The 11,589-nt window shown below is 35.2% G+C and overlaps 1 protein-coding gene across 1 annotated transcript in view; it reads left to right on the top strand.

Moving 5' to 3' along the window:
- LOC111085171 overlaps positions 1–11,589 on the top strand; it is a 31,819-nt gene that overhangs the window by 6,207 nt on the left and 14,023 nt on the right. Inside the window, exon 2 of the mRNA XM_022382600.1 lies at positions 9,942–10,164. Within this exon, the coding sequence (XP_022238308.1) occupies positions 9,945–10,164 (220 nt within the window). The 5' untranslated portion in view covers positions 9,942–9,944. The remainder of the gene's footprint in view (positions 1–9,941; positions 10,165–11,589) is intronic.

Here is an 11,589-nt window from a genome sequence, read left to right as displayed (position 1 = left end):
ACCACATATATCATGCACATACTGCCACTTACACCAAATACATCCTGCACATACTGCCACTTACACCACATATATCATGCACATACTGCCAATTACACCAAATATATCATGCACATACTGCCAATTACACCAAATATCTCATGCACATATTGCCACTTACACCAAATACATCCTGCACATACTACCACTTACACCAAATACCTCCTGCACATACTACCACTTACACCAAATACCTCCTGCACATACTGCCACTTACACCAAATATATCATGCTCATACTGCCACAATAATATAAGGTATATATAGTAAGTGAGAAAACAATCGAAATCGAAAACGATTAACTGTTAGAAAATTAATTTAAAAACTTTAATCAAAATAATCAATAAACTTTAATTGTAGCTGATATAAATATCAATTCACTGTTAATGAAACCAACAAAAAATAATAATTAAGTAATAAATAGTAAACAACAGTTGTTGTAGTGTAAACACCTTTTCCAAATTGGCGAAGCATTATTATAATTTGGAATGAGTTCCTTGAGATCTTGAAAGTAGGTTTCTATTCTTCAGTAGTGAAACATTTTAGTGAATACACAAAACAAAACAAAAGATATTTTGTTTTTAGCATGCCGCTTCTTTCGTCGCCATATTTTCCTTGTATTAGAAACATTAATCTCTGTGTTTCTTAAAGATATACTCAAAATCTAAAAAGCATTAATACATTAAATTAATAAATAACAGATGCATTTAGTTTCTTCATCAATGGTTTATTAAGAAAAGAAAATTTTATACATTGAAAAATTTGCCATTTTCCACGTGCATTAGTTTTAAAATAAATCATCTCCAAAACACGGTGTGTTTTAAAAGACAAGGAAAATTACTCTAAGATATTTCTGCACATGCTTTAAGGACTTTGCAGATTAGCGAATTTAGCTCGAATGATGTATATACGATAGAGATTCGAATAGGGCATGGTTCGCTTTCCTGGAGTGTGAATCAAAGGGTTCATGCTTTGCAACCTGTTGTCACAAAAACGCGTTCTTGCACTTTGGGACTGGATGTGCTAAAAAATGAAGGGCAAATCCACTTTTAACGAGAAAAAAAAGTAGTTTGTGTCGGGTGTTGTTGACTAGCTGCCATCTCTGTAGTCTTTTAGTTCAAAGGTAGGGACAGCTTTGCGTATAGATAGTTTGTGTAGCTGTCATCATAACTATATAATTCATTCATATAGAGGTAACATTTCAGAAGTGTGAAAAGAAAATCTAAAGATAGGTTTAAGGTTGGAATAACAACCATTAATTTTAAATTCGTTTTCACTTACGCTAGAAACCGTGTTTCCATATCCGTGGTGGGCAGAGCACAGATAGCCTATTGTGTATCTTTGTGCTTAATTACAAACAAACACTTTTTAATGTCCACTAATTAACCCTCTTAGTGCATACCTCAAATTTTAAATGGGTATAGGCCCAGTCACTCTAATATATAAAAATGTGTACTTATTTGTGCAGCGTTCTCTGGAAGCCATACATTCGTTTTTGGAGGGCTTTCTAGATATGAAACTTTTACGGGCAACGACTCATTTCTAGAGTAAGGAACATCGGTTGGAGTTGAGAGGTATGAGAAAACGGTCAGCTTTTGGTCAGTACCTAACAGATTACATTCGTTAGAGAATTACTGAGGGGATTAGCTGCCTTTCTTGTTTAGCTGTTATGGGGATTACAGAACTTTTTATGATTATGAGGCGTTGTAATCTGATATAAGGAAAACAAGTATGTTCGGCGTGATTTTTGTGAAAGGATAAAAGTCAGACGTTTACTAGAAATAAGAGAAATGTGAAAGAGAACGAATAAAGTAAAAGAGACGAAGGAAAAATATGTTACCAGTAAGAACCAAAACTTATTTCTAAACCTGATTATAGTAATAAACAGAAATTTGCTATGTTTAAGTTGGTATGAGTCGATTTCTGATAGAAATGCGTACAACTTTAATAAAATTGAAGGAAAGTGAAGAACGAGTATAACACAATCACAACAAAGTGGTGGCAGAAGCGGTCTGCAATAATGCTAAGAGCTACATTAGAGACTTGATAAAAGCCTTAATACTAAATATTTCTACAGTCGTAATGAGCAGTCAGTAAAAGGTTTTCCAAAAGTGCAGCTTACTCTACCATATTTTCTCTAAAGCAGGAGTTTTTTATATACCTATACATAATGTGAGTATCGCTTTAAAGGCTTTTAGGCTTAATTAATGATCATTAGAAAAACGTTTGGTTGTTATATTTCGCATAAATCTACTGAGGTCTATCTGCACTAGCCATCCATAACTTTGAAGTGATAGCCTAGAGGGATAGAAAGTAGCTAGTCAAAATCAACCATCGCCAACTCGTAGGCTACTCTTGTAAGACGTAATCTTGGGAGTTGACCGTCACTCTCATAACACACCCGCAGTTGCAAAGTACGGATCGCGACTTGGAGAGGAGGGAGTAACAAGATGCGAGACACGGAGCCCCAGATCCGCAGTCCAGCACGCTAACCACTGGGCATATCCCGGCCCTACAAAAAAACGTATGACGTCACTTATCTGTTTCGCTCTCAACTTGACATAATAAAATCAATTGCAAGTCAACTTTCACTTTTGTATTTTACTTTAATTTTCTTATTTTGTATTTTCCAGACAATTATAAGAAGTGTCGTACCTGCTTACAACATTCATCTTGTGTTGGTACTCCTGGTACCAACAGTCAGAGTTTTACAGTAGCAAGCTCTTTTTTCCGAATATTTCTAATTTATTTGTGAAGTAAAGTCACAAGTTAGAGTGCCATTTTCCAAACATTTTAGTGCTGCCTGAACGCAAAAATGTTAATTCCGATGTACTTTATGGTTTTTATTATATATTTATCAGCTTTTACATATGAAAAAAAATAAACCTTAGGTAAAAGAAACAGTGGTGCTCCATGTTAACAACATGTGAACTTTACAATGTAACTATATATTTTTAGGGCTACACCAGTGTTCTGGGTTTTATAGAATGTTAAACTAAATATATATCTAAAATGTGATAGACTTGCGTAATTTCTTTCAATTTAAGTTACTTATAATGTTCTTAATGTAAATATTCTAAGTCAAACCAGTACCAAGCTAGAAGAGATGCACTTTTTTAACCTTTCTTTAACCCCCTAGCGTCTTTAATGCCATTGTATGGAATATATTATAGGCTTAATATATTACCTTTACACATTACACAAGCACACCCAGCTTTCTTTATATGCATTTCAGTTGGTATAAGTTCGGTTTCAATCAACCTATAACCTTACAAAAATCTTTCAAAGTACACTTTGATAGAAAGTTATCGAACATCAATAAATTTTTTTGTTTTTGTTTGTTTTGTTTAGAATTTCGCGCAAAGCTACACGATGGCTATCTGCGCTAGCCGTCCCTAATTTAGCAGTGTAAGACTAGAGGGAAGGCAGCTAGTCATCACCACCCACCGCCAACTCTTGGGCTACTCTTTTACCAACGAATAGTGGGATTGACCGTCACATTATAACGCCCTCACGGCTGAAAGGGCGAGCATGTTTGATGTGACGGGGATTCAAACCAGCGACCAGCAGATTTCGAGTCGAGTGCCCTAACCACCTGGCCATGCCGGGCCCATCAATAAATATATATATACATATTTGTCGGAAGGAACTATTTTTTGAAAGCGATGGTACCGTTTGTCTCTAATTCAATTATTATTGATTTCAATATTTTACTAATTAGTAAAAATAAATAAAACAATAATATTCTTTTATATAACACAACGGTTTTTTTGTGGGGGGGATGTTTTTTTGGTGCTTCTAAGATTGAAAACATCATAAAACAATAGTATTCTTTTTCATAACACAACGGTTTTTAGGAGTTTCTAAGATTGAAAACATCATAAAACAATAGTATTCTTTTTTATGACACAACGGTTTTTTGGTTGTTTTTTGGGGGTTTCTAAGATTAAAAACATCATAAAACAATAGTATTCTTTTTATGACACAACAGTTTTTTTTGGGGGGGTGTTTTTTTGGCGTTTCTAATATTGAAAACATAATAAAACAATAGTATTCTTTTAATGGCACAACGGTTTTTTTGGGGGGTGTTTTTTGGCGTTTCTAATATTGAAAACATCATAAAACAATAGTATTCTTTTTATGGCACAACGGTTTTTTGGGGGGGTTGTCGTTTCTAAGATCGAAAACATCTACCGTTAAGTGCATTTGTAACGTGATTTTTACGGGTAAAAAACAGATTACTAAACTTAAATGTGAACCTCTATGGCAAGAATAAACAAAAGGTTTTCCATATTTCCGAGGTAAAGTATATTTCATTTCTCAATATTTATAATGCCAGCGGAAATTAAAAAATAATTATAACGTTTCCTGTTCCGTCCTCTTTTATATGGTAAACACTTTGAATCTTTATCTTAGCGCAATTTTGAACTACATACACTACGCAATAATTTACAGACGTATTGCAATAGTTTTGTTTTGCATAATATCATATGCGCTGTTCATTCAGCCGCGTAATACACAACCCTAAAGTCTGGTAGATTGTGTAGGTAGAGTGAATTCAACGAATTTAATGCACTCATTTGTGGAAGGCTAGGCGTGTCGGTAAAACAGGAATGAATCCACGTTGGTAACTTATATTTAATCAATAATCTAAATGCTTTTTGCCACATGGATAAGATACATATTCGAATACAACGCTCATGAAAATCCGTTCGTTTTATTGTGATTTCGTTCTTTTTGTTTTGTAATCCTGTGACATATCCACGATACTGAATATTATCGCTCTCACCACGCACTTGGTGGCCTCGACAAAATCCGAAGAAATCCTAATAACGGGATAAATGTAATGTTGTTTACATTTCTGTTTGTTCCAAGTAGCTGGGGAGCTTTATATGTAAACACAACTTCAGGCTGTACTTGACGTCTGTTTGCGACAATTTTCCTGGAGAGTTTTTGGTGGAAAAAAAAATTGACGTAAAGAAACATTGTATGTAATACGTAATGTCTTTCCAAACAATCAACTGAGTCGCTTTACGGTGATTAGGGCAAATTTGTGTTGATATATATAAGTTGTAATTAAACTTATTTATTTATTTACTCACTATGAATATAGTTGCAGCATTGGTATCCTTATCATCAAGCTCAACAGTAAATAATGCATCCTAATATATAATATACATAAACTTATGCAACGCTAGATAATTAGGATTTCCTAGCTCGTTGTTTTTTGGTTTTTTTTAACCCAAAGCCACAATAGGTTATCAGCGCTCTGTCCATTGCGGATAATCGAACCCCAAATGTTAGTGTTGTAAGCCAGCAAACTTACCGCTGACTCATCGGGAAACATGCGATAATAAAGTATGACCTTTTCCTGTTGTTCGATTGAAACGTCATACTGTTTTATTGTTATCAGAATAATTCATGACTGAGAAATACGTAAGCAGAAATAGTCACAATAAGAATTGACTCAACCTTCTTTGTCTAACATAAAATGGGCGAATGTGTGGCGGTAGCCTTCTAAATAATGTACTATATTTTATGTAGAAATAACTTAGCATTTATTACTGTTCCGAACAACTTTGTGTATCGTTAATATTGAATATTAGTTTAAATTATAGCAATCAGCGCTAACAAAATTAGGAGGTTTCATGGTCTGACTGGAAGAGCATTCTACTGCTGTGTATAGACTTAATAAGTCTAATGTCAATGGCTGCACCTGCGACCGTTTCAGAATCACAGTGCGCGAGTTGTAGCTCAGGATGACTATCAAAGACTTATTACCCTCCCATTTACTTGAGATAGCTATTGCATATATAAGGACTTATACTGATATGGTAATGTCATGTATACTGAGGAAGTCAAGTGATTGGCCTAATACGGTAATGCCTCATGTATTGAAGAAGTCAAGAGACTGGCCTGGTGTGGTAACACCACATGTACTGAGGAAGGCAAGTGATTGGCCTGATGTGGCAAGCCACATGTAACGAGGAAGGCAAGTGATTAGCTTGATGTGGTAACGCTACATGTACTGAGGAGGTTAAGAGACTTGCCTGATGTGATAATGCCACACGTACAGAGACAAATCAAGAGACCTACCTGACGATGTCACGCGCACATAGAAACCAATAAAAAGGTTGATCTGGTTTTGTCGCATATATTAAGAAATTCCACGAATTACCTTAGTGATGTCATGTATACAATGAACATGAAAAGGTCCAGAGGATTGACCTCATCGTACACTAAGTCTGTTCGGAGGTTGCACTGGGAATGTTCCCATGCAAAAAAAAGTTCTGAAATGTGACCTGTGGTATTCGGAGATTGACTTGGTGATGTCATTCACACATAAAAAGTACAGGTACTGACACCTGTGGTATTCGGAGGTTGACTTGGTGATGTCATTCACACATGGAGATTGACTTGGTGATGTCATTCACACATAAAAAGTACAGATACTGAAACCTGTGGTATTCGGAGGTTGACTTGGTGATGTCATTCACACATAAAAAATACAGATATTGACACTTGTGGTATTCGGAGATTGACTTGGTGATGTCATTCACACATAAAAAGTACAGGTACTGACACCTGTGGTATTCGGAGGTTGACTTGGTGATGTCATCCACATATAAAAGTACAGATATTGACACTTGTGGTATTCGGTCGCTGGTAACCATCCTACATTATAAACAAGTAAACGTCCCCCAGCTTCGCACAGCAATGAAACCTAAACAACATATTATAGTTTTGTATAACAAGAGAATTTGATCAATATCTCTAAAATTTGTATAGCAAAGAAATGTAAACAACGCCTACCTCTGTGTGGAAAAATGGACGTGAACAGCAGCTCGTAGCTTCACCTAGTAAGGAGACTTAAGCAACATCTCTAAGATTCACGTAGTAAAAGGACATAACTATTATCCCCAGCTTCTTGTAACAGAGGGGGGGGCGTAGTAGGGGTACTTAAGCAACATCTCTAAGATTCACGTAGTAAGAGGACATAACTAGCATCCCCAGCTTCTTGTAACAGAGGGGAGGGACGTAGTAGGGGTACTTAAGCAACATCTCTAAGATTCACGTAGTAAGAGGACATAACTAGCATCCCCAGCTTCTTGTAACAGAGAGGGGGACGTAGTAGGGGTACTTAAGCAACATAACTCAGCTTCACATAACAAGGGGATCTGAACAACATGGTCTAACTTTGTGTATCAAGTGAATCTAAACAACATCGTACATTTTGTGTAGCAAGAAATTATAAATACCATCGTCTAGCTTTGCGTAGTATAGGAGGAACTTGAACAACATCAGCCAACTTTGTGTATCAAGTGAATCTAAACAACATCGTACATTTGGGGTAGCAAGAAATTCTAAATACCATCGTCTAGCTTTGCGTAGTACAGGAGGAACTTGAACAATATCAGCCAACTTTGTGTAGCAATGGAATCTAAACAACATCATACATTTTGGGTAGCAAGAAATTCTAAATACCATCGTCTAGCTTTGCTTAGTATAGGAGGAACTTGAACAACATCAGCCAACTTTGTGTAGCAAGGGAATCTAAACAATATTGCCCGACTTTATGTAGCAAGGGGTCTATACAACATTAATTTACTTTCAAACATCAATAACTGCTACACTATGCTACTCCGTTGTATGACGGATATCAATTTAAGTTACAAAAGGGTACGTTAATTACATGCTGCTTTCATGACAAAAGTCCGAAGAAATGCACCAAACTTTGAAGTGTCCAGTGCTGTCTCGAAAATTTTATAACGAAGTTAACGAGCTTTTTTTGTTCTTAAATCAGAGTTTCTGATCGAGATATCAAGTCTGCGAAAGACATTGAGTTCTTACGATAAATTCAGCAGACAGAAAAGGGAGAGAGAGCATGCTCGCTTTATCTGTATTCTCAATTCTGCCAAGTCAGCAGAAAAATGAAAAGAAATGACCCCTATTATCTTTGCTCTCTCGAAATGCTCCTTATTATAGCCTTCTATTTCAAGTATTAAGCAAAGATAATAAATAAATATAAAGAAAGATCGCTGCTCTTAGTATGTGCTTTAATTATGTTTAAAAAATGGGCACAACGTTTTCAAATAATTTTGCAATTACAAACAACAACAGTTCCTCAATCATTAAAATTGAATTACGTCTTTCAGAAGCTACAATAATTATACTGTCGACAGTTTTTCCTATTATCCTATTAACAACCTGGTAGATAAAAACATGAGTTAAACGGGAACCAAGCCTAATTTCCAGCAAACCTACTCAATGAGCGTTAACGAAAAGAGCGAAGAGCTTGCACGAAAACACGAGACACTGCTAACTTCTTTATTAGGTTTACATATTCGAATGCCAGAGAATTTCAATCATTAAAACTGAAGAATATATTGAGCATTAGTTTTATGCTACTTTGTGCATGACAAAAAAATCAAAACCAAGTTATAAATTCAATGTTAATTGCAGACAAACCTTTAATTGATAATATTTCTAACAAAAGACGAAAATCGACAGCTACATATCTGGTCACTATAGTAGCAAGCTTTTTTCCTCGTAATTGTTTTTCAAAATTATAATGCAAAGCTATCAGCCCATAGCCTTCTATAATCTTGAGCTGATAGACTAGACGGAAGGCAGCTGGTCAAAAGCGCCCCCCGTCAACATTTGAGGTACGGTTTTCTTATTAAGTAGTAGGATTTGATCGTCATATTTATATCGTCCTACGGTTTTAAAGTGCGAAGCGTGATGTTGTGGCAACGGGTTGCGAACCATGAATTATTGGATTCAAAATCTGAGTAGCGAGTTGAAGTGATGTAATTAGTTCTGTTATGCCTCGAGTTGAAGTGATGTAATTAGTTCTGTTATGCCTCGAGTTGAAGTTATGTAATTAGTTCTATTATGCCTCGAGTTGAAGTTATGTAATTAGTTCTATTATGCCTCGAGTTGAAGTTATGTAATTAGTTCTGTTATGCCTCGAATTGTAGTGATGTAATTAGTTCTGTTATGCCTCGAGTTGAAGTGATGTAATTAGTTCTGTTATGCCTCGAGTTGAAGTGATGTAATTAGTTCTGTCATGCCTCGAGTTGAAGTTATGTAATTAGTTCTGTTATGCCTCGAGTTGAAGTTATGTAATTAGTTCTGTTATGCCTCGAATTGAAGTGATGTAATTAGTTCTGTTATGCCTCGAGTTGAAGTGATGTAATTAGTTCTATTATGCCTCGAGTTGAAGTTAAGTAATTAGTTCTATTATGCCTCGAATTGAAGTGATGTAATTAGTTCTGTTATGCCTCGAGTTGAGGTGATGTAATTAGTTCTGTTATGCCTCGAATTGAAGTGATGTAATTAGTTCTGTTATGCCTCGAGTTGAAGTTATGTAATTAGTTCTATTATGCCTCGAGTTTAAGTTAAGTAATTAGTTCTATTATTCCTCGAATTGAAGTGATGTAATTAGTTCTGTTATGCCTCGAGTTGAGGTGATGTAATTAGTTCTGTTATGCCTCGAGTTGAAGTGATGTAATTAGTTCTGTTATGCCTCGAGTTGAGGTGATGTAATTAGTTCTGTTATGCCTCGAGTTGAAGTGATGTAATTAGTTCTGTTATGCCTCGAGTTGAAATGATGTAATTAGTTCTGTTATGCCTCGAGTTGAATTTATGTAATTAGTTCTGATTTAAAACTTATAAGCTTCATAAGAAATTTAGTTCATATCAACGTCACTAAAATATTCAACTTTAATTTTTTTCAAACGAAACCTTTCAAACTCGTACTAATACTATACTCACAATTTCTTATTGATAATCCAATTTTACTTATCATTTTATAGATTAAACATGAAATTAACGCTAAAGAAAAGCTAGTAGTTAAATGCGATGGAGATAAACTAACGAGTGTTTTATTTCTGTTTACAGGAAATGCGTTATTCTAGGACTTGTCTGGCTGTGGGCTGTCTTTTAATATGGATATGCTGTTGCTGCACACCAGTTCGACCATTTTCCCGTGCTTACCTGGACATGGTAGAGGATCTTAAATCAGACATGATGATGCCCTTCAACGGTGACAAGCATGTTGAAGCCAGTATGATAGATTTCAATCGGATCCGAAACAAAATGAAACAAGATAATAAAAGGACAGGTGAGGATAAGAAATAACGTGTTAAACAGTAGGCCTCAGAGGCTTTGTATATTATAAGCTTTATATATATTTTAAAACACTTGAGAAATATAATTACAAATACTTTTAAAACAGCACTAAATCATTCTCTCAAAGTATATCAGAAGCAGGTAAAGCTTATTATGAGTCAGTTTGTTGGTTGTTTATAAGCACAAAGTTGCACAATGAGCTACCTGTGCTATGCCCACCACGGATATCGAAACCCTGATTTTAGACTTACAGCTGAGCCACTAGGAGGCTTATTTGTCAGAATAAGACGTGTTCATATGTGTAACGCCTAACACAATATTAAGGAAATGTTACCATCTTATCAGTTAAATAATTCTTTACTATATGGTAATTTGTATTTTAACATGTTCCCCCAAACTGTTCGAAATCCTGACGCTGTATTGAAAACCGCAATATCTATTTTTCAATTAAATTCTTTTTGAATACTTTCTACTTTTGTTAACTAATCAAATTCGTAAGTTAATATTTATGGAAGTAATTCAAAAATACTTAAAAAAATATTTTAACAATAATTGAGCGTTTAAAAGACAGTACAAATTCAACAGTTATCTTTCAATAAACTATGAGAGTTAAAGTAACCGTGACAAAACTTATGTAAGCGTCGTGTTGATTGGCCGCCTTCACTCTCTTCTACCACTTCCAAATAAGGGATAGCTGACGCAAATAGCTTTCGAGTAGTTTTGCGCCAAATTCAACGTATCACGTGAATTATTGCGCTAATACTCCGCACGTATGATATACAAGGTGATTTGACACCAAACGCTCAGTTTAATAACGACTAGTTATCTTATTTTCACCCAACACTGTTTTACAAATACGATACTTCAAGGCTAGCCTTATAACCTGAGCCACCACTTCATTAATTTTAACTACATAATGACAACACATCAGGATCTGTGCTGCTGAATAGTTAATATAGCTTTGATATTTTCAATATACATGCATGTAGCATCATTTACTCCTTGTCATATCGGTTATTGTTTAGAGATGTATTGTTTAGTCGTTTAAACTAGTACAATAGCTTAATGTTCACCTTCTAACAATCGTTATCAAAGCTAAATGTACCAAATCAGAAGCGTCAGAAGTACAGTTCAACCATATAATGGACAATGCACCATTCCAAAGAGACGGAAGAGAATTTTGATCTTATAAATAAATGAAAATTAACAATTAACCCGTAGATAAATATCATACGGACATTTCACTATGTTTTATACTAACTAAAATAATATGTTACTTCAAAAGAAAGAAGAATGAACAAATCGAGCTATTGATACAAAGTGTCTTACTCGTAGCGTAATTGTTTGTTTGTTTTGGAATTTCGCGCAAAGCTACACGTGGGCTATCTGCGCTAGCCGTCCCTAATTTAGCAGTGTA

The sequence above is a fragment of the Limulus polyphemus genome, unplaced genomic scaffold (genome assembly GCF_000517525.1).
Source record: "Limulus polyphemus unplaced genomic scaffold, Limulus_polyphemus-2.1.2 Scaffold261, whole genome shotgun sequence".
Taxonomy (NCBI): domain Eukaryota; kingdom Metazoa; phylum Arthropoda; class Merostomata; order Xiphosura; family Limulidae; genus Limulus; species Limulus polyphemus.
The sequence above is the reverse complement of the archived record's forward strand: the minus strand, read 5'-3'. Positions and strand labels throughout refer to the sequence as shown.